At 35.5% G+C, this 24,843-nt stretch overlaps 1 protein-coding gene across 9 annotated transcripts in view; it reads left to right on the forward strand.

Moving 5' to 3' along the window:
• The window catches only part of VPS8 (VPS8 subunit of CORVET complex), a 268,778-nt gene that overhangs the window by 115,545 nt on the left and 128,390 nt on the right, over nt 1–24,843 (forward strand). For all 9 annotated transcript variants that reach the window (XM_036243939.1, XM_036243937.1, XM_036243938.1 and 6 more), the window contains 6 exons: nt 3,689–3,760; nt 15,023–15,142; nt 16,489–16,545; nt 20,346–20,428; nt 21,834–21,918; nt 23,258–23,356. In XM_036243939.1, coding sequence (XP_036099832.1) covers nt 3,689–3,760; nt 15,023–15,142; nt 16,489–16,545; nt 20,346–20,428; nt 21,834–21,918; nt 23,258–23,356 — 516 coding nt within the window. The remainder of the gene's footprint in view (nt 1–3,688; nt 3,761–15,022; nt 15,143–16,488; nt 16,546–20,345; nt 20,429–21,833; nt 21,919–23,257; nt 23,357–24,843) is intronic.

Genomic DNA, 24,843 nt, shown 5'->3' on the forward strand with positions numbered 1-24,843 from the left:
ATCAACATTTCAATTATGTCATACTTTGAATTGGTTTAATTTGAGAATCTGACTTCAGAAGTAGTAACTTTAATTGCATGGGAAGAAGGGAAAAGAAACCTAGAACTGTAAATCAGATCTATTTGGTTTAGAAGACCCTAGATAACATATAGAAAACATAAGGGAACTTGGTGTTTGGGATGTAGGGGGAAAAAACAACTAGGAAGTGTTAGGCAGGGGCTTCGGAAGGAGTGGTAGAGAACAACAAAGAACTTTACCTAATTTTCATTTTTTCAGGACTGTGGTAACACTGAAGATCATTTGGAATTATTAGGGTGGATAGTAAGGCTGCAATAGAAACATATTTGACAAATATTTGAGTGCCTAGTATATTACATATATACTAATTAGGGGTGCACCCTTGACTGACAGGATATTAACCCTGCCCTCCTGGAGGAAGGGGATCCAGACGTGTATATAAGTAATTATAGCACAGTGTAATACATGCCTTTGGAGAAATTGCTGTGGAAACACTGGAGAGGGAAATCTAATGGAGGTTTAGGGAGTTTCTTGGACAGAATTATGTCCATGCTGAATCTCAGGATGAGTAGAAGCTAGCCAGATTAAGGTTAGGGGAAAATATTCTAGGCAGAAGGATACAATATGTGAAAAGGGTTGGAAACAAGACAGAGCAATATGTGTTTCAAAGAAGTGGTGGGAATCAGTATGGCCATATCTTTTAGTGTAAGGAAGCCTTCAGAGAGACAAACCCAGCCAGGTGGACAGAGACTGAATATTGTAATCTAGGGTAAGAAATTTGAACTTTGTACTAGAGTAGTAGATAGCGAGTAGTAGATAGCCTTTGAAGCCTTTTAGGTAGAGAAATATTATGACTCGTAGTTTAGAGAAGTTCCCTCTATTCTTTGTATTAAAAATGGATTGAAATAAGATAAGCTTGGAGGTAAGGTGATCTGTTAGCAAATCTTTGTAGTAATCTAAATAGAAGATAATGACTTGAATTCAGGCAGTGACAGTGGGGATACCAAGACATAAACGATTCGGAAGATATTGTAGGAGGCAAATTGGCCTAAAATTTAAAGCTTGTTGTACACTTGGATGTGAAAGGCAAGACAAATGGGGACTCATTAGATTCCCAGATTTCTGACTGGGTGAAATGAGTGTATAGGGTTTATTAGTAGATTCAATAGGGAATCAGAGGAGAAACAGGTTTCTCAGGAGATGGGGTCGGGAAAAGGTAGATAATTAGTTCTCTTTTGAACGTAATGCATTTGAAGTGCCTAGAAGACAAGTGGAGGTTCCTTCCATGCATGTTCCAGTGTCGGCTGTATCCCCAAGGACTAGAGCTGGAGAAGTCGAGAAGGCCTAGGGTATTAAGTCCTGGATTCACTGCTCATTATGTCTACCCCAACTGATTAATCATATGACCTTCCTAATTCACTTAATATAACTTAATAAAAAAAACATTTCGGACAGACACCAAAGACTTTAGGTGACAGATTTTTAAACCACATTTTCCCAGTTGTTCTTGTTTTGTTTTGTTTGTTTGTTTGTTTGTTTTCACTTAGGAATATTTTTTTTAAGTAAGGTTTTTTGGGGTTTTTTTGCAGTGTTATTGCATTTTATTTATTTATTTATTTTTGTTACAGATGTTTCTCCTTTTTTCCCCATTGACCCCCTCCTCCCCACACACCCCCACCCCGTACCCAGCTTTGTTGTACGTGTCCATTGGTTATGCATACATGTTTATAAGTCCTGTGGTTTATCTCTCCCCCCACCCCCTGTTCTGAGGGTTGTCAATCTGTACTCTACTTCCACTTAATTATGTTTACAGAAGTAAACTTTTAATATTTGTTTCAAAGCAGTGAATACATTCTACCAAAAGGAAAATGGATAAGGAAATTATTTTCTACTTGCTTTATTGCTGTAGTTTTATAATATATGTATTAATTCTCCATGGCTTTGTGTTTTAGTTCATTAGCACTTGTATTAGCAGATAGCAACTTCTCTTTGTACCTGCAGAGTCTCACTTTGGCAGGCTGGCGTGGGGGTATATGTGTGTATGAGCGTGTGCATGTTTATTCTCGTAAACCTGAAGATAGACCCTAGAGACTTTATATTTATAGTTTATCTTTCTGTCTGTGGATAGGATCATATTTAACCCCTTTAAACATCATAGTATTTTCTGTTTGGGCTTTTCAGAATAAGAGTTCCTATAGTTTCCTTGATAACTTGGATGATTTTAGTATTTCTCAGCTAAATGGCAGCAAAAGTGGTCTAGCTGAGGAAAAATATTTTTAAGAAAGATTTTATTTTTTTCTGTAATTAACTAGACACGTCAGCAGTAATTTGTTTCAAGTGCTTACTGTGTGTCAGAAAGGAGAGAAAGGAAAGGTATGCTGCCCTGGCCAGTTTGGCACAGTGGTTGGAGCATTGGACTGCGGACCAGAGTCACAGGTTCAATTCCGGCCAAGGACACGGACCTTGGTTGCGGTTCATCCCCGGCCCTGGTTAGGATCATGTGGGAGGCAACTAGTCAATGTGTCTCTCACATTGATGTTTCTCTCTCTCCTTCCCCCTCCCACTCTATCTGAAGATAAATGGAAAAAGTGTCTTGGGGCGAGGATTCAAAAAAGAAAGAGAAAAAAAGAAAGGAAAGGCATGCTAGTAAGAGACCAGTATGAGCAAAGGTACTTTGGGGGAAGTTCAAGGCCCATTTGAAGAACAAGTATTCTGGTTTGAATGTAACTATGATGTAATCCTGAAAGTTCATGGCTATGAAATTCCTTTTTTTTTTTTAATCTATTGGCACAATATGGAGTCTATTTTTTTTATTTCAGGAAAATAACCAGTATATTATTGCTATGTGATTTTAAACATTTCAAGAGTCAAATGTGCTAAGTGAAAACCATAGAAAAGATCTTCAAGTCTTTCATCATTCTTATTATTCAATAAATAATTTTATTTAAACTGTGTTATATGAATACAATTTTAATTCCTTCATATATGCATCCTCTAGGTATTAGGTATTTTAAGAATCAGGTGCTGTCATTTTCTTTGGGATATGTTCTACTCAAAATACATTTGGCTCTACTTGAGCAGGAACATAAAATAAAAAGTGCTATATTTGGCAGTGTTTTGAAAATAGAATAACTATTTCTAATACATAGGCTTGAGTATTTTAACATTGTGACAATTTTGCAATAATAATTTTTTATAACTATCTATCTTTGAACATCATTTTTTCTTTACTTGTCATGACAGTTATTTTTTATGACAGTTGATAAACTGTATTTCAGTTATTTCCAAATAGCATAAGCGGAATGATGGCTGAGCATGTAACATGTATTTCCTCCTTCTCAAACTCTTGCTCACAAGTTGCCTCTTGCCATTAGTGTTCTTTCTTTTTCATTGCCTATAAACTTTGCCTTTCTCAAATCACTTTTTGGTTGTATAATAATTACTATATTTTTATAATTTTTATCTATTTTAAAATCTCAGAATACCATGCTATATTAAATGCTATATCTTTCTACTTAACTCACCTTATTATTGATGGTATATAAGAAAAAACTTGATGAGGAATAGTTATCTTATTTGAGAATTTACCTGGCTATTAATAAGAATTTAATACCCTATTGCCTTAGAAAATTTCCAAATATAATTATTTTTTAAAATTTCTTTCTCTTAGACTTTTGAAGATTTTAAAAATGACAAGCAAGCTGTAGAATATCAACAGCGTATTGTGGATATATTGTTGAAAGTAAGTATTCAAATAATACTTGCCTTTGTATTGATGCTTTTATTAAGAAAATCGAATTGTTTTATAGCAAGTTCTAAAATATTCTTGTTTAATGAAGCAATATGTTGCAACCACATTTAAAATTTTATCATGTCTTTGCCTTCAAAAGCTGAATAAAATATTAATCATTCAAAAAGTTTAATGTATCTCGGCTTTAGACTGTATACTAGGATACCCAAGAAATGCATATTGTGATAATTGCTATGTTAGTATGCTTCTGTGCAATAATCGAGACTGACTTTAGAGTGCTTTGAAAAAATAAATAATGTGAAGAATCTCCCTTTGTTTCAAACCAACTTCACTGTGTTTCGAAGGTAGTGCCATAGTTTTACCGTGGTACTGAGATGGTAGGTAACACTTAAGAATGATTTCAGGCACACAGAGATGATCATCCCAATCTATAACTAGATGCAATCCAAAGCTATTTTGAGATTCATGATGTTGCTAATGAATGAATGCAGAGACAGATTATTTTCCTTTCCATCTGTACTGCTTTAACCAGCCAGTTTCTTCTTGTAGGTAAAAGCCTAGAATTGTTGTCCTGTTCCTTTGGCTGTGAAATGGAGAGTTATTTCTCATAGTGACTTTTAGATTAGTTTGGACAAGAGAACAATATGAAAATTTTCTTTAGTTGTGCATAACATTAATGCATTACATTTGTAATAGTTCTTTATAATTTTCAGAGCACATTTATATACATTATGTCGTTTGAGTTATTTATTGATCTTGTAAGATAGGCAGTGATGTGTATAAAACTAGGATTGCTAAACTCCCAAGTAATGCCACTTTGATTCAGGTGGCAAGTATGGAGAATTTTTACCTGGATTTCCAAAATACATCTCTAAATGGTTTCTATACCTAATCTTGTCTTCTTCTGATTTGTGATCTTGCCTTTCCTCTACCTTATGTTCTTCTATGTTTCCCCATTAGATCAGTTGTAAATAAATTCTGCTATGAGAGAAAATTCAAATAACAACGGTTTAATTTTGAAAGAAATTGATTTTTTTCATATAAGTCTGAAGATAGGCAACCTGATCTAGTAGAGTAGCTTTATAAACTTATCAGAGATGCAGACTGCTTCTTTCTTACTGCTGTTATTTTTAGTATATGGTTTCTGCTTTTGGTCCAAAATGGCTCCTCAGGCTCCATCCATCACCTCTGCATTCTTGCTAGCCTGAATTGAGAAAGAGATGAAGAAGATAGTGTTCCCTCTCTTTAGGAAAATTTCTCAGAAGTTGTGTACTACAATTCTGCCTATATCATGTTGATCAGAACTTAGATATATGACCCCTTAACTAATAAGAGAAACTGAGAAATGTACTCTGTATTGTGGGTAACAATGTGTTTAGCTAAAAATTAGGAGGCAAGAACAGATGGTGGAGCACAAGTACTAGGTTCTGCCATACCCATCTAAACTGTTTAATATGACATCCAAAATCCTTCTGTTTTTTGATCCCTGACTACTACTCTATAACTGCCCTCCCCCACTGTATTATGAACTTCTCAACCATATTAAATTATTGGAATTCATGGAACTTTTTGTGTTATCTTCATGGGTTAGGTTCTTTGCATGAGTTGTTTTTTTGTTTTTTTTCATCTGTCTTGCCTTTTTCTTACCTTTCTCTGCCTGGCAAATTCCTAACAATTTTCCATTGTGTAACTCATATTTCATCCATGAGAAACTCTTAGAATCTTCTCCCACACTTCCAATTGATTAGTTGCCCCTTCTCTGCGTTCATATAACATTTTATGCTGCACTTGGAACACTGTAAGGTAATTGTTTACATGTATATTTTTCTACCTGGACTTGAATTTCTTGTAGGTAGAGACTGAGGATATTTTTGGGTATTTTTTAAAATTTAATTATAGTTGACATACAATACTGTATTAGTTGTAGGTATATAACATAGTGACTCAATATTTGTTACATTACAAAATGATCACCACAATAAATTTAGTACTGTTTATCACAAACTTACAGTATTATTGATTATATTCCTTATGCTATACATTACATGCTTATGACTTATTTTATAATTAGAAGTTCATATCTCTTAATCCCCTTCACTTATTTTGCCTGTTCCCTTCATTCCCCAAAACACTTCCGTCTGGCAACCACCAGTTTGTTCTCTGTATCTGAGATGTTTCTGTTTTGTTTTTTGTTTGTTCATTTGTTTTGTTTAATAGATTCCACATATAAGTGAAATGAGGCAGTACTTGTCTTTCTCTGACTTATTTCACTTAGCATGGTACCCTCTAGGTCCATCTATGTTGTCACAAATGGCAAGATTTTATTCTTTTTTATGGCTGAATAATAGTTCATTGTGTGTATATACTTCATATCTTCTTTATCTGTTTATATATAGATGGGCACCTAGGGTTGCTTTCATATCTTGGCTATTGTAAATCATGCTGCAATAAACATGTGGTGCACACATCTTTTCAAATTGGTGGTTTGGTGGTTTTGTTTTCTTTGGATAAATATCCAGAAGTGAAACTGCTGAATCATATGGTAGTTTCATTTTTAATTTTTTTTCTTAACATATTTATTTTTGTTACAGATGTTTCTCCTTTTCCCCACACTGATTCACCCCTCCCCTCCCTTTCCGCCCTCTCCCCAGCTTTGTTGTCCCTGTCCATTGTTCATGCATACATGCATATATGTTCTGTGGTTTCTCTCTCCCCCCTACCCACTCTTCTGGGGATTGTCAGTCTGTACTCCACTTCCACGTCTCTGGGACTACCCCATTCCTCAGACTGTTATGTTCATTATATTCCACAACTAAGTGAGATCATATGATACTTGTCTTTCTCTGTTTGGCTTGTTTCGCTTAGGATGACACTTTCTAGGTTCCACCATGTCTTCTCAAAGGATAAGAGATCTTTCTTTCTTACAGCTGCATAGTACTCCATTGTGTATATGTACCACTGCTTTTTTATCCATTCGTATACTGATGGACACTTGGGCTGTTTCTAGATCTTAGCTATTATAAATAGTGCTGCTACAAACATGGAGGTACATATATTCTTTCTGATTGGTGTTTCAGGCCTCTTAGGGTATATTCCTAGAAGCAGGATCACTGGGTCAAATGGAAGTTCAAATTTTAATTTTTTGAGGTAACACCATATTGTTTTCCATAGTAGCTGCACCAGTCTGCATTCCCACCAGCAGTGTACTAGAGCCCCCTTTTCTCCACACCCTCGCCAACACTTGTTGTTTGATGATTCGTTGATGGTGGCCATTCTGACAGGTGTGAGGTGATACCTCATTGTTGTTTTAATTTGCATCTCTCTGATGATTAGTGATGTTGAGCATTTCTTCATATGTCTCTTGGCCATTTGTATGTCCTGTTTGGAGAGGTGTCTATTTAGTTCCTCTGCCCATTTTTTTAATGGGTTCTTTGTCTTCCTTTTGTTGAGTTGTATGAGCACTTTATAAATATTGGGAATTAGTCCCTTATCTGATATATCATTGGCAATTATGCTCTCCCATACAGTGGGTAGCCTTTCCATTTTGATGATTGTATCATTTGCTGTACAGAAGATTTTGAGTTTGATGTAGTCCCATGTGTTCATTTTCTTCTTTGTTTCTGTTGCCTTAGGTGATGTGTCAGTGAAAATTCTGCTGCGTATGATGTCTGATATTTTGTTGCCTACATTTTCTTCTAGGATTTTTATGGATTCATGAGTCATATTTAAGTCTTTTATCCATTTTGAGTTTTTTCTTGTGTAGGGTGTAAGTTGATGGTCTAGTTTCATTTTTTTGCATGTAGCTATCCAGTTTTCCCTACACCATTTATTAAAGAGGCTGTCTTTACTCCACTGTATGCTCTTGCCACCTTTGTCAAATATTAATTGAGCATATTGCCTTGGGTCCATTTCTGGGTTCTCTGTTCTGTTCCACTGGTCTATATGCCTGTTCTTGTGCCAGTACCAGGCTGTTTTGATTACAGTGGCTTTGTAGTATAACCTGAAATCTGGTAATATCATCCCTCCTACTTTGTTCTTCTTTTTCAAAATTGCTGTGGCTATTCGAGGTCTTTTATGGTTCCATATGAACTTTTGAAGTATTTGTTCTAGTTCTGTGAAATATGTCGTTGGTATTTTTATGGAGATTGCATTGAATCTATAGATTACTTTGGATAGTATGGACATTTTAATGATGTTAATTCTGCCAATCCATGAACAAGGTATGTGCTTCCACTTTTTTATATCTTTCTCTATTTCTTTTTTCAATGACCTGTAGTTTTCTGCAAATAGATCTGTTATTTTTCGGTTAGGTTTATTCCTAGGTATCTTAATTTTTTAGCTGTTGGAATTGTTTTCTTAGTTTCTCTTTCTGTGAGTTCATCATCGGTGTATAAAAATGCTGTTGATATCTTGATGTTAATTTTGTTTACTGCTACTTTGCCAAATTAATTTATTAAGTCTAGTAATTTTTTGATGGAGTCTTTGGGGTTTTCTACGTACAGTATCATGTCATCTGCAAATAATGACAATTTCACTTCCTCCTTTCCAATTTGGATCCCTTTTATTTTTTCTTCATGTCTGATTGCTGTGGCTAAGACCTCCAGCACTATGTTAAATAAGAGTTGTGAAAGTGCGCATCCCTGTCTTGTTCCTGTTTTGAAGGGAAATGCTTTTAATTTCTGCCCATTGAGTATGATGTTGGCTGTAGGTCTTTCATTTATGGCCTTTATTATGTCTAGATATGATCCCTCTATTCCCACACTGCTGAGCGTTTTTATCAGAAATGGGTGCTGGATTTTGTCAAAGGCTTTTTCAGCATCTATTGATATGATCATGTGGTTTTTATTCTTCATTTTGTTTATGTAGTGTATCACATTTATTGAATTGAGATTCATCCCTTGCATCTCTGGGATGAATCTCACTTGGTCACGGTGAATAATTTTTTTGATGTGTTGCTGGATCCGATTTGCGAGTATTTTGTTCAGGATTTTGGCATCTATGTTCATCAGGGATATTGGCCTGTAGTTTTCTTTCTTTTTAATGTCTTTTCCTGGTTTTGGAATTAGAATTATGCTGGCCTCATAAAACGAGTTTGGAAGTCTTCCTTTTTCTTGAATTTTTTGAAATAGTTTGAGGAGAATGGGTATTAGTTCTTTTTTGAATGTTCGGTAAAACTCCCCCGTGAAGCCATCCGGGCCTGGGCTTTTGTTTACTGGGTTAGTCTTTATTACATCTTCAATTTCTTCTGTTGTTATTGGTCTTTTAAAGTTTTTTATCTTCTCCCGGTCCAGTTTTGGGAGACTATGTGTTTCTAGAAAGTGGTCCATTTCGCTTAGATTGTTGAATTTGTTGCCATATAATGGTTCATAGTTGTTGACGATCTTTTGTATTTCTGTGGTGTCACTTGTTACTTCTCCTCTTTCATTTCTGATTTTGCGTATTTGGGTTCTCTCTCTTTTTTTCTTGGTGAGTCTAGCTAAGGGTCCATCAATCTTGTTTATCTTTTCAAAAAACCAGCTCTTTGTTTCATTGATCCTTTGAATTGTTTTTTGGATTCTATGTCATTTATTTCTGCTTGGATCTTTACTATTTTCTTCCTTCTACTTGCTCTAGTGTTTTCTTTTTGTTTGTTTGCTTTCTAGTTCTTTAAGTGTGAGGTTAGATAGTCTATTAGAAATTTTTCTTGCTTCTTGAGGTAGGCCTGTAGTGTTATGAACTTCCCTCTCAGAACTGCTTTTGCTGTATCCCATAGGTTTTGTGTTGTTGTGTGTTTGTTTTCATTGGATTCCAGGAAGTTTTTAATTTCTTCCTTGATCTCCTCATTGACCCATTCATTATTTAATAACATGCTATTTAGCTTCCTTGTGTTCAGATATCTTTGCATGTTCTTCTTGCAATTGATTTCTAGTTTTATACCATTGTGATCTGAGAAGATGCTTGATATGATTTTAATCTTCTTGAACTTGTAGAGACTTAGTTTGTGTCCTAACATGTGGTGTATCTTTGAGAATGTCCCATGTGCACTTGAGAAGAATGTGAATTCTCTAGTTTTGGGGTGTAATTCTCTGTAGATATCTATTAAATCCATTTGGTCTAGTGCTTTATTTAGAGTCTCTGTTTCCTTGTTAACTTTTTGTCTAGAGGATCCATCCAGTGATGTCAGCTGGGTGTTGAAGTCCCCTGCTATGATTGTATTGCTATCGATTTCTCCTTTGAAGTCTTGCAGAAGACTTTTGATATATTTTGGTGCTCCTATATGGGGTGCATATATGTTTATCAGGGTTATATCTTCCTGTTGGATAGATCCTTTCAATATTATGTAGTGGCCTTCTTTGTCTCTAGTTATGGCCTTCACTTTGAAATCAACTTTATCAGATATGAGTATTACTACCCAGCTTATTTTTGCTTTCCGTTTGCTTGAAAGATTTTTTTCCATCCCTTCACTTTCAACCTATGTGAGTCTTTTGTTGTGAGGTGGGTCTCTTGTAAACAACATATATGGGAGTCATGCTTTCTTATCCAGTCAGCTACTCTGTGTCTTTTTATCAGAGCATTCAAACCATTCACCTTTAAGGTGATTATTAATATGTATTTATTTATTGCCATTTTTCTTTAGTGTGATTCTGTTTTTCTTCTTATTTCTCTTGCTAATTACAGCAATCCTTTTAATATTTCTTGCAGTGCTGGTTTGGTGCTAATATATTCCCTTAGCTTTTTTTTTGTTTGTTTGGGAAGCTCTTTATTTGACTTTCTATTTTGAATGATAGCCTTGCTGGGTAGAGTAGTCTTGGATTCAGATTCTTGTTTTTCGTGACCTTGATTACCTCATGCCATTCCCTTCTGGCCTGTAGTGTTTTTGTTGATAAGTCAGCTGAGAGCCTTATGGGGTTTCCTTTGTAGGTAACCTGTTGCTTGTCTCTTGCTGTTTTTAGGATTCTCTCTTTGTCTTTAATTTTTGGCATTTTAATTACTATGTGTCTTGGTGTGGGCCTTCTTACTTGGGGCTCTCTGTGCTTCTTGAACTTGAATGCCTTCTTCCTTCACCAAATTAGGGAAGTTTTCTGTCACTATTTCTTCAAATATATTCTGTAACCCTTGCTCATTTTCTTCTTCTTTGGGGACTCCTATGATGCGAATGTTATTACTTTTCCAGTTGTCCCACAGTTCTCTTAAGCTGTCTTTCTGTTTTTTAATCGTTTTTTCCTTTTGGTTTTATGGTTGGTTGATTTTTTCTACCCTATCTTCTAATTCACTGATCTGGTCCTCAGCTTCCTCTACTCTGCTATTTAGACCTTCCAATGTGTTCTTTATTTCTTATATGTCATTCTTCATTTCCTTTTGGTGGTTTTTAATTTTCAACTGGTTGATTTTTAACATTTCTATGTCTTTACTCATGGTGCTCATGTCCTTAACACATGCTGCTGAACTTCCTCAAGATTATGACTCTGAATTCTAGTTCTGTTAACTTGCTTAACTGCACCTCGTTTATCTCATCTTCGGTAGAGGTCTCTTTTTCTTTCAGTTGGCTTTTGTTTCTGTGTTTCACCATTTTGGCTATCACAGTGGGCTTTGGAGCCTGCCAAATTTTCACTGTGGGTGTTGGTGTTTGCTGTTTGTGCCTCCCTCTCCTGGGTTTGGATGAGGCAGGGAGGACCCACATTAGACTCCATTTCATTTTTAATTTTTTAGGACCCTCCATAGTGACTGCACCAATTTACATTCCCACCAACAGTGCACCAGCATTTCTTTTCTCCACATCCTTGCCAACACTTGCTGTTTCTTATATTTTTTATTATAGTAATTCTTTTAAATGTGAAGTCATATCTCATTGTGGTTTTGATTTTCATTTCCCTGATGATTAGTGATGTTGAACATTTTTTCATGTGCCTGTTGTATGAATTATATGTATGTCTTTTTTGGAAAAAAAATATCTATTCAAGTCCTCTGCCCTGATTGTTTAATCTGATTGCTTTGCTTTTTGATAGTGAGTTGCATGAATTTTTTATATATTTTAGATTTTAACCCCTTATCAAATATGTCATTTGCAAATATCTTTTATTCAGCTCATTGCCTTTCCATTTTGTTGATGGTTCCTAACTGCAAAAGCTTTTTAATTTGAAATCGTCTTATTTGTTTATTTTTGCTTTTGTTGCTCTTGCCTGAGATATCCAAAGAAATATTGCTCAGCCTGGTATCAAAGAGTTTTCTTCTAGGAGTTTTATGATTTCAGCTCTTACATTAATCTACTTTGAGGTTATTTTTATATGTGGCCTAGTTTCATTCTTTTTCATGTAGCTGTCTAGTTTTCCCAACACCATTTACCAAAGGTACTGTCTTTCCCCCAATGTATATTCTTATTTCCTTTGTTGCAGATTAATTACCATATAAGTATGGGTTTATTTGTCTCTGTTCTCTTCCATTGATCTATGTATCTATTTTTGTGTTAGTACCAAATTTTTTTTTTATTACTATAGCTTTGTAGTATATTTTGAAATCAAGAACATGATACCTACAGCTTTGTTCTTCTTTCTCAAGATTGCTTTGGCTATTAAGGGTCTTTATGTTTCCATACACATTTTAGGATGGTTTGTTCTAATTCTGTGAAAATGTCTTTAGAATTTTGAGAGGGATTGCATTGAGTCTGTAGATTGTTTTGGGGAGCATGGACATTTTAACAATATTCGTTCTTCCATTCTGTGAGTATGGTACATTCCTCAATTTATTTGTGTTGTCTTTGATTTCTTTCATCAGTGTCTTATAGTTTTCAGAGTACTGGCCTTTCACCTCCTTGGTTACATCTATTTCTAGGTATTTTTTCTTTTTTATGCAATTGTAAATGGGATTGTTCTCTTAATTTTTCCCCTGATAGTTCATTATTAGTGTATAGAAATGCAACAGATCTCACTATATTAATTTTTTATCCTATAACTTTACTGAATTGATTAGTTCTGATAGATTTTTGATGGAGTCTTTAGGATTTTCTACATATGGTATCATGTCATCTATAAATAGTGACAGTTTCACTTCTTCCTTTTTAATTTGGATGCCTTTTGTTTTCTTGCCTAGTTTCTGTAGCTAAAACATCCAATGCTCTGTTGAATAAAAATGACAAGAGTGGGCATTCTTGTCTTGTTCCTGATCTTAGAGGAAAAATTTTCAGCTTTTTACCATCGAATATGATGTTAGCTGTGAGTTTGTCATGTATATCCTTTGTTACATTGAAGTACATTCTTTTTATACACACTTGGTTGAGAGTTTTTATCGTAAATGGATGTTAAATTTTTTCCAATGCTTTTTCTGCATGTACTGAGATAATCATGTTATTTTTATCATTTGTTTTAAGGTGATGTACCATATTGATTGTTGTGTGAATGTTGAACCATCCTTGCATTCCTGAAATAAATCTCACTTGATCATAGTGTATGATCATAATGTATTGTTAAATTTGGTTTGCTTATATATATATATTTAAAGCTTTTCAATTTTTTTGATGTTTTTATTAGTTTTTTGGAAAGATAGAAACATTGATGTGGGAGAGAAATATTAACTGACTGTCTTCTGCACACCCCTACTAGGGATTGAGCCCACAACCCAAGTATATGCCCTGACTGGGAATCGAACCAGGACCTCTCTGTTCATGGGATGATACTCAATCTACTGAACAACATCAGCTTGGCATTTATTTTATTTTATTTTTTTAGGATTTTTATATCTGTCTTCATTGGGGATATTGGCCTATAATTTTCTTTTTTTTGTAATGTCTTGTCTGGTTTTGGTATTAAGATAATGCTGGCCTTTCAAAATAAGTTTGGAAACATATCTTCCTCTTTGATTTTTTGAATAATTTGAAAAGATTAGGTATTAACTCTTCTTTAAATGTTTGTAGAATTCATCTGTGAAGCCATCTTGGGCTTTTGTTTGTTGGGAGTTTTTTTTAGTACTGATTCAATTGTAGTGCTAATAATTTGTATGTTCAGATTTTGTATTTCTTTATGATTCAGTTTTGAAAGTTTGTATATTTTTAGGAATTTGTCTATTTCTTTCATTTTGTCAAATTTGTTGACATATAATTGTTCATATTAGTCTCTTATGATCCGTTGTATTTTTATGGTGTATGTTGTAACTTCTCTTTTATTTCTGATTTTATTTACTTGGGTCCTCTCTTTTTTTCTTCATGAGTCTGGCTAAAGATTTATCAATTTTGTCTATCTTTTCAAAGAACCAGCTCTTAGCTTCATTGACTTTTTTCTTAATTTTTTAGTCTCTATTTCATTTATTTCTGCACTGATCCTTACTATTTCAGTCCCTCTACTAACTTTGGGCTTTGTTTGTTCTTCTTTTTCTAGTTCCATTAGGTGTGAAATTAGATTACATATCTGAGATTTTTCTTGTTTCTTGAAGTAGTCTGTATTCCTATGAACCTTCCCTCTTAGGACTGCTTTTGCTGTGCTGCATCCCCTTTGATTTCTTCATTGACCCATTGGCTGTTTTTATATTGTCATTTTAACATATCCAGAATATATTTAGCGTGATGCCTGCAACTTAGTAGATGTTCAAGAAATCAGTGTAAATTGATTGAATTGAAATTGGAATTTATATTACATTAAGTTGTAGGAGTGATCCAAATGAAGAAAATAAAGTTCCATAAAGTACTTAAACTATTACTTTTGGTGAAATGCTACTCATGTATATTGCTTTGATAGTTTTTACCTTTGTTCAATGAAGAATGAACTTTGAAATTATTTTCTCATTTCTGGTGATAGATTTATACTAATTTGTTACAGGAGAATCCATTCACTTCATTGATTAGTGGGCTGGGTGACTTTTTTCCTGTTATACCTTCACTCTCAAATTATCTTACTTTTAAACCCCAAAACAAGCAACTCCCTTCTTCCTGTATTGGTGGGCAGATTTTTAGTAGGGTCACTTTAATTTAAATTAATTTTAGTAGGATTCTCTTTCAAGACTTCAAGAGGAAAACATGATTAATATATCTCTGAAAGTTACCTCTCTAACAGTTCATTTTTATCCACTTTGTGCCTGGAAATATGCTGACAATCACTAAAATGTCCTCCTTTCAGAGCATGCAAGCAGTTGTGCTCCACTAAATGGTATTGAACGCCATTGTTACACAGTTAACAAAAGAATCTTTTCATAACTCTTCACTTATGAGGCTCCCCACCCCTCCTAATTGTATATTTTTTGTGTCAAACCAGATGGTGTATTGAGTAAATGGTCTCTTTTGCTCATCAGGTTATGGTGGAGAATTCAGATTTTACTCCCTCACAAGTAGGGTGTCTCTTTACATTCCTTGCCCGGCAGCTTGCAAAGCCTGACAATACGCTGTTTGTAAACAGAACCCTCTTTGATCAGGTGAGTGTCTTTAACAATGAGAGCTAGAATTATTTTTATTCTTTTACTGTTTATAGAAAAGTTCACTGGATTACATGGTTTCTAAATATAACAGCCAACTGGATAAATGTCTTGTCAGGGAGAAGCCTGTTCTGGTTTCAGTTTGGCTCTAATTTAGTTGTTTTTGTTTTTTAATGGTATGTCTGAGTAGTATAACTTTGCCTAGTAACTTGATATCATGGAGTATGGTTTGTGGAAATTAGTGTATAAAGATTCTGTTTTCTCAATTTTTCTGTTGTTTCAAATCGCCAAGATTTCTTTGCTCAAGAATTTTCCAATTTAGGAATCACCTGTCTCACTGGTAGTAAGACTATTAGGTTGGTCATCTGGAGGAGAAATTACTTTTAGAAAATCTGAATGTACTTACAAATAACTTGGAATCTCAAAGATATCTCCTAATCCTAGTTAACTATCTTTCCCATATTCACATATGGCAATGAAAATACTTGTTTATCTGTTTATTAACTCAATGCTCCTAATACTTCTGAAATTGATATAGTTGTTACTCCATTTTCATAGATGAGGAAAGTAAATCTTGGAGAGGTTCAGTCTCTCAACCAAGGTCATACTTAAGTGTTATTATTAGCAATAAATGTTATTAGGTGTTGTTAAGATTAGAATTCAAATTTAAGTAGCCTGACTCCAAAGTTCATGTTTTGCTTGGTACATGTATCAGGGATCTTAAAGTTAAGACATATAGATTACACTGCCTTCTAGTCATGTTTCTAAATAGTAAAGAAATGTGTACAAGGTACATATTGATTTTTTTTTAATCCTCACCCAAGGACACTTTTTTCCATTTTTATCTTCAGATAGAATGGGAGGGAGGGAGGGAGGGAGGAAGAGAGGGAGGGAGGAAGGGAGAGAGAGAGAGAGAGAGAGAGAGAGAGAGAGAGAGAGAGAGAGAGAGAGAGAGAGAGAGAGAGAAAGAAAGAAACATTGATGTGAGAGAGAGACACATCGATTGGTTGCCTCCTACTCGACCCTGACCAGAGCCGGGGACCGAACTGCAATTGAGGTATGTGCCCTTGACTGGAAGTGAACCCATGACTCTTTGGTCCGCAGGCCAACGCATACCATTGAGCTAAACCAGCCAGGGCAGGTACATATTAAATAGTAGTATACCTGAACTTCCTGCACCATGTATTAGGCCAATCAGTTGGGAAGATACCATATACCCATGGTATTTTTTTATGTCCAAGTGTGAATGAATTTGGTGAAATAGAAAGGTTAGTTGCTGTTTTCATTGATAGTGGGATGGCATGCATGCTGGTATCCAATTAAAAAAATACCTTTTCTTTGACCAGGTCCTTGAATTCCTCTGTAGTCCTGATGATGATTCTCGACACTCTGAAAGACAGCAGGTATGTACTACTAGAACTCTTTTTGCTAAGGAGAGGGAACGAAGACAGAGTAAGACAGAAAGAACCCTTCTATGCTAGACCTCACGAGGTGTATGGGGAAAATGACTTGTGCCAAACCCTAATACTAAGCTAGATAGTGGCAACCAGAAAATAGTGTGAATAGTTGTTAGAAGTACATATATAAGGAACTTATAGCACACTAGGTTTATAGGCATACTGAACCTGTCTTTCATTCAACATGACATCAGGAAGAATACTTTATCCTTCTCCATTTACAGCAACAGTTGACATCTGTTGCATCCTACTATGCGCCAGTGTCATTAATCTGATTACCACTCCTAGCTGCTGTGGTCCGGAACCAGAAAGACTGCAGAACACTGCGTGTTGGGACACTCAGCTTTTGGGAGTGCCCTCTAGCCCCATGGCATTAGGGCTAACCATGTCTGGAGACTAGAATCTGTCTATCCCTCCACTGATCACTGTGGCATGGTAACTGTTTCATTACCACTTCTTTCTACTTATGCCACTTTCTTTTGGGTGCCTTCTAAGAATAGGATTCTTTAAAAGTTTGCCCATTATAATTGTGAGCACTAAGAAACTTTTGTGAGCTAAACTATAAAAATCAAGTACTTTGATAGCTATCCTGATTTTTTATGGTAATAGTGCACAGCTGAGAGGTTGAGACTCAGATAAAAAAACACGGAATAGCAACAATGACCTCTTTCTCTGCATAGCTGTGACCCAGTAACTGCTACAGACTATCTCAGGGAAGAGAACCAGCAGCTAAAATGTTGGTTATCTCTTAAATAACTATTTTTATTGAATAATTCTATGAAAATAGTAACATGGACCCCTCATTTTGCCCCTATTTTTCTACTAGCAGGAAAAGTGGATCATGTTGTGCATGGCGTTGCTATGTAAAATAATAAAAACTTGTTTATATGAATAAATTAAATAGAAATGAAAATCAGATATAAATGTAAAAACCAAACCTTGAAAAGTAACCCTGGTATTAGTAATATTCTATTATTGGGAGCCCCCTTTGAGGTTATCTAGTTTCTTTTTCTATTCATTCATTTAAAAAGTACAGAAAACTAATAAAGTTGCTGAAGATCACAGCTAAGATTAGAACCCAGATATTTCCTTTCTAATCTGGCACTCTTTCTCTCTACAGTCTGTTATATGTCAGATTTGTCTATGCAATATTTGTTAGCACTTTCCTGTGGAATGCTGATAAAACTGGCTCTTCAAGTGTAGTTCTAATATGAATGTTGGTTGATATTCTCATTCACGTAAATGAGTAAGATTGAAGTGCAACAGTGAAAGCATATCATAACTTCACCATTTACCAATCAAGTGATTTCTTTGCTGGATTAGAGAACAGTTTTTGAAAATTAACAACATAAGTCTTTAATTTTTTTTGTGATATTTACATTGTAATGACTGCAACTTTCACACTTTTAAGTTTGATTGCCTTATTAATATTATTCCCATCACTTTCATAACCAAGGATTGGCAGCATTTTTCTTTAAAAAGCCAAAGAGTATATATTTTAGTCTATGTGGCCCACATATGGTATCCATCACATATTCTTCTTTATTTGTTTTTATATGCCTTTGAAAATGTAAAAAGCCATGATTTACAGAATTTTCCAGTTTCCATGGTGTCAGTACTCTCACCATTTCAACCTTCCACCATGATGTCACTCAGCACAGAACTGGGGAGAGATGCATAGTACAACACTTTTATGTAATATTTCCCCCTACAGATTCAGTTACAGTAACTAACCTCAAGAGCAGACATAGTAAAATGCAGTAAAATAATTAGAAAGTGGTGAGTTTTGAGTATTAATTACCTTTGTATTTATTTATTTGTAAGGTTTTATCATTTCATTTTTAATAATGGCTGTTTAATAAGTGACTTAACAAAATTCCTGAAAATTTAACACTCAGGTCTGGTGGGTTGGTAAGACTGGCCTAGCATGGCATTTCTGTGGTTTTCCACAGTGAGCTTGCAGCGGATGGAGTTGACTCCTTCATTGTTCTGTATAACAGTGCATTATAATACTCAGAATGGACTCGGTTGGGGTTCTGAAATGTAAAGTTTGGATAAGTTTTTTTTTTCTTTTCTGCCTTTTTTTAAACTCGAAAGTAATCAATTTTCTATATTAGAAAAATGCTTTGCTAAATGATTTCCTAGAGTTCTGAGGAGGGTAATGTTATTCTGGATCTTGAACTTAAATAGAGAGCTTTCTTACATTGCCCTAATGACTATGTGATGATTCTATTGTATTTTGAGTTTTATTTACAAATATTGATGAATCTATCACAACATCCTAGTCACCGTTTTTTTTTAACCCTCACCTGAGGATATGTTTTTATTGATTTTTGTTTTAGAGAAAGAGAAGGGGGGGGGCATTGATGAGAGAGAGAAACATTCATCCTAACTGGGAATTGAACTTGCAATCTAGATATGTGTCCTGACCGGGAATCGAACCCACAACCTTTTGGTGCATGGGACAATGCTCCAACAAACTGAGCCACCTGGCCAGGCCCTGGTCACCTTTTTTATTCAGCTACTTTGTGTGGTAAAATTATTTATATGAACCCAAATGTTTGGTTTTTATTGTGGTAAAATATACCATAAAATTCGAAATTTTAACTATTTTAAATGTACAATTTAGTGGTACTAAGTATATTATCACTGTTGTACAACTATTGCCACCATCCATCTCCAAAACTTTATCTTCCCAAACTGAAACTCTGTACCCATCAAACAATAACTCCCCATTACCCGCTCCCCCAACCCCTGGCAACCACCATTCTGCTTTCTATCTCTGAGAATATGACTACTTTAGCCTCATATAAGTGGAATCAAAGAGCATTTGTGTGTGTGTGTGTGTGTGTGTGTGTGTAATATTTTAAGGTTTATTCATATTGTTGCATGTGTCAGAATTTCATTTCTTTTTAAGGCTGAATAATGTTCCATTGTATGTATATACCACATTTTTTATCCATTTATCTATTTATGGACATTTGGGTTGTTTCTACCCTTTGGCTCTTGTGAATAATGCTACTTATAAAAACAACAACAGTGTTTTATTAAAAAATAACATGTAAACATGAATAGTACCTGTGGACCATAAGACATAAAGAACCACAAGAACTATAAGACATAAAAGCTATAGAGAAAAAATTCATTTCTTGAAAGTATCTATATGGACATTTTTAGCTAAGTGGAGGATCAGTTAGGTATTCTAATCAGGCTTTATTTGCAAAACTGTGGCATTCCTTCCATGTTTGAAAAATGGAGCCATTGCCCTGGCCGGTTTGGCTCAGCAGTTAGAGCGTCCGCCTGCAGTCCGGAGAGACCCGGGTTCGGTTCTCGCTAAGGGCATGTACCTCGGTGGCAGTTTGTCCCCGGCCCTGGTTGGTCGTGCGGGTGGCAGCCACTCGATGTGTCTTCCACATCGATGTTTCTCTCTCTCTCTCTTCCTCTCTCTCCCTCCCACTCTGTCTGTACAAAAAATGGAAAAATGTCCTCGGATGAGGATTAAAAAAAAAAAGAAAAAAATAAAAGAAAAATGGAGCCATTAATTTTTTTATGGGACTTAAATATAAATGATCAACATTACAGGGGCATTCTAACCATTATGTAGGTGAAAGTGAAGCCAAAACATCAGCCAGTAATAAGACAAAAGAAAAAAAGTATGGTTTATATAGCTGAATGGACTCTTATAAAGAGCTAGTAAATAAAAGTAGATTCCAAAGTTTTTTTGTTCATTTGTTTTAATTATTCAGGTCCTTTTAGAATTGCTGCAGGCTGGAGGCATAGTTCAATTTGAAGAGAGTCGGCTTATCCGCATGGCAGAAAAAGCAGAGTTGTAAGTTGTTTTGAAGTCATATATTGGTTACTTAACTATTAAATTACATTTCTGTGATTTGAAGCCCAGTTTACCAATGTATTGCCATTTTTTAAATTAAGTAAAGCTATGCAAATAACGAAAAAACCTAAGGGTGAAAGTTTGTGCCTTTTAAGTCTAGAAATTAGTAAAATTTGCAGAAATTAACAGGGAGTAAATTCTAAATATTTGTACATTTGTTTTAGTATAAAAATTAAATAACAGTCTTATGCTTTATTATTTTAGTTTTTGTTAACTTACAGTATCCATGGTATTTTATAGATTTTACAGCTATTTATATATTATAAGCAATGCAGAATTTAACATAGCAAATAAGATGCAATGTTAGCTCTACTATTTATCCAGCTTTTTTTTTTTTCAAGGAAAGGCCCAGGGTGGTAGGCCCTGGTCTGAAGGAGTCTTTATTGCTTGTACCGTACAAATACGAGGATATTTATCCAGCTTTTGAATATTTTATTTGACATATTTAATTCAGAGAAACTTCATATAATTAATTAATATCTAATATATGAATTATTTTTGTGGCACATATTGCCTTAACATTTATTTTGTACCACGTTTTGAAATTTCTTTTAAACATAGTATTCAGCAGCATATTAAACCTATATGGCCCTGGCTGGTTTGACCCAGCGGTTAGAGCGTCAACCTGTTGAGGGTCGAGTCCCAGGTTCGGTTCCCGCTAAGGGCATGTACCTCAGTTGCAGTTTGTCCCTTGCCCCGGTTGGGGTCGTGTCGGTGGCAATCAGTTGATGTGTCTCTTTCACATCAATGTTTCTCTCTCTCTCTTCCTCCCTCCCTCCCTCCCACTGTATCTGAAGATAAATGCAAAAAAAAAAAAAAAAATGTCCTCGGATGAAGATAAAAAAAAATTAAATTAAACCTATATGTAGAGGAATGGCAGACATTCATTCCCTTAAATACTATAACTTCACTTAACAGTAGAAATAACACTATATATTTTTCTTTTTTTTTCTTTTATTTTTTTTATTTTTTACTTTATTTTTTATTTTTTTATCCTCACCCGAGGACATTTTTCCATTTTTTTGTTCAGGTAGAGTGGGAGGGAGAGAGAGAGGAACAGAGAGAGAGAGAGAAACATCGACGTGAAAGGGACACATCGAGTGGTTGCCACCCGCACAACCGACCAGGGTCGGGGACAAACTGCAACTGAGGTACGTGCCCTTAGCGGGAACCGAACCCGGGTCTCTCAGGACCGCAGGCCGACGCTCTAACCGCTGAGCCAAACCGGCCAGGGCTATATATTTTTCTTAATACTAACCTCTATGCCTGAGAAAACTTTTTGAAACAATAAGGTAATAACCACCTGCCTGTTTGGTATACTGGACTTTTTTCTTTTATTTTCTAGCTATCAAATTTGCGAGTTTATGTATGAACGAGAACACCAATATGACAAAATTATTGATTGCTACTTACGTGACCCACTAAGAGAGGTGAGTTAAGACACTCCTTACCCTTTTCCTACTTCACCTCAATTCCCCAACGAGTAGAAATAACTATTCACTAGTTATAACTGTTCAGCAGAAATATTTGGACATGTGTTTGCTGATTCATTTTTTAATTTATTCAATAGGTTTTTATTGAGTGCCTGCTATTAGCCAAGTATACATTGATGACTAAAATAGATATAGTTTCCCCTGGCCGGTTTGGCTCAGCGGTTAGAGTGTCGGCCCGCGGTCCAGAGAGACCCGGTTCGGTTCCCGCTGAGGGCACGTACCTCAGTTGCAGTTTGTCTCTGGCCCCAGTTTGGGTTGGGTGGGAGGCGGGCACTCGATGTGTCTCTCTCACATCAATGTTTCTCTCCCCCCCCCCCCACTCTATCTGAACAAAAATGGAAAAATGTCCTCGGGTGAGGATTAAAAAAAAATAGATATAGTTCTTGCAATTTTAAAACTTATAGTTTAGACTGACAATAAGAAACCAAATATAGCCTGACCAGTGTGGCTTAGTAGATTGAGCATTGTCCCATGCACTGAGAGGTCCCAGTTCGATTCCCAGTCAGGTCACATGCCTGGGTTGCGGCTCGATCCCCAGTAGCGGGTATGCAGGAGGTAGCCATCGATTTTGCAATTATATTTCTCTCTCACATTGATGTTCTTTCCCTTCCTCTTTCGCTAAAAAAAAATTAATGAAAACATATTAAAAAAAAAAAAGAAACCAAATATATAATTACAAGTTCTCGTGAGAGCTAGAAAAGAGAAATTGGGTGCAACTTTAGAGGATGATGGGGGGACTGACTTACACACAGCAGCTAGAGAAGGAATCTCAGAGGAACTGACTTTGGAATTTGAAAAGAAGCCAGTCAATCAAAGAGCCAACCGAAAAGTGTTCTAGGATAGGGAACAGTATATGCAAAGGCTCTGAGGTAGGGAAAAGTTTTAACATGTTTGAGGAACTGAACAGAGATCATATAAATGAAGTGAAGGTCAATGTAAGTGTAGCATAATAGACAAGGGCAAGAATGGTTTGAGATGCAATTGGGAATGTAGACAGGGACCATCAAAGACAAAAGTATGATATTCCCTTGTTAGGTTAATGAAATTGAGACCAAAGTTAATTGGAACAGATTTGTAACTTTTAAGAGTCTACCCTAAACTTTAAATAATTACTCTTTTTCTTTAGTGTCAGTTTTCTATCAGTTAACTATCTTTAAATGGTGTTCTATCTCCAAAAAATAGATATTTACCAAAACTAGTATAGACAGTGAATAGTGAGTAAATATTCCTTGAGTGATGAATGAATGAATAAATTATATTGTCTTGTGTTCCTCAGGAAGAAGTCTTTAACTACATTCACAATATCTTATCCATTCCTGGACACAGTGCAGAGGAGAAGCAGTCTGTATGGCAGAAAGCAATGGATCACATTGAGGTACTAATTCAACAAAGCTATTTAAACTTCCCCATTTGTATGGTTATTGCCCAAATTAAGTTTATGCTAGCTAAGCAGTGGCAGGTATCATATTATTAAATTGATTTACTTGCAGATTAGCATCTTTTTCAGATAATATATTCCCCCTCATATTTGTATTCATAAAGTCCATGTTTGTATACACTTTATTATGTCATGACTTATGAAAATAACCCATATTCAGTCATCTGGTTAATAAACTGGAATATTAGTGGGGTTTTGCAATGTTCTTAAAATGATTCTGAGAGTATTCTGGTCTTTTTTTCTAATACAGAATGGGAGCCATTCCACCCAATCACACAATGGAATTTTAGAAACATTACTGCAATGAGTTTTTCTCTTTGATGTATTTCCATTCCTTATGTAACAGGACATTTTCCTGTCTTATGTATCTTGTTTGTTTGTTTTAATTCTCACCTGAGGATATTTTCCCATCAATCTCCAGAGAGAGAGAGAGAGAGAGAGAGAGAGAGAGAAACATCGATATGAGAGAAACGCATCAATCAGTTACCTCCTGCATGACCCAGATCAGGGCCAGGGGTCAAACCTGGAACCCAGGTATGTGCCTTTGACTGGGAATTGAACCTGAGACCCTTGGGTCCACGGGCCGATGCTCTAATCGTTGTGCCAAACCATCCAGAATGATTCTGATATTGTTTATGCATGCTGTTTTACAAGATGGAAGAGTTGATATTGAGATAAAAAGGTCTTTTTTAAAAACATGACTATAGTCCTGGCCAGTTTTGCTCAGTAGTTAGAGCGTCGGCCTGCAGTCCCAAGAGACCTGGGTTCAGTTCCCGCTGAGGGCATGTACGTCGGTTGCGGTTTGTCCCCGGCCCTGGTTGGGTCCTGCGGGTGGCAGCCACTCAATGTGTCCCTTTCACGTCGATGTTTCTCTCTCTCTCTCTTCCTCTTTCTCCTTTACACTCTATCTGAACAAAAAATGGAAAAATGTCCCCAGGTGAGGATAAAAAATAAATAAATAAATAAATAAATAAATAAATAAATAAATAAATAAATAAGTGATGAACGTCTGATCAGAATGCATTCTGAAAAGGGGATCACAAACCACTCTTCATTTTAGTGTCTCTAGGTTCATAACATATAAAATACCTCAGAAACTAACAGAGCTAGCAGGTTTGTTAAAATGTGTTCTTTTTTATGAATCACTGATTACTGAAAAAATGCAGTAACAAAATGCAGAGGTAATACTGGTTTTGAAAAGAATATTCCTATCTACAAAGTGTCTTTCCTCCTCCTTGTAGCAAGGAACAGGCCACGAGCTAACTTCTGGTGATAGGTTTAGAGATGCAGTGAAAGATATGATTATTCAACGTATTTAAAATTTTTTATACATGTGAAAAATGATAAGAAAGGATGGAATCTGAAACACTGAGAAAACATTGCATGTGATGTGAATACTTTGTTCACATCCTGATGGTTGTAAA

The sequence above is a fragment of the Molossus molossus genome, unplaced genomic scaffold, assembly GCF_014108415.1.
Source record: "Molossus molossus isolate mMolMol1 unplaced genomic scaffold, mMolMol1.p scaffold_m16_p_5, whole genome shotgun sequence".
Classification (NCBI taxonomy): Eukaryota; Metazoa; Chordata; class Mammalia; order Chiroptera; family Molossidae; genus Molossus; species Molossus molossus.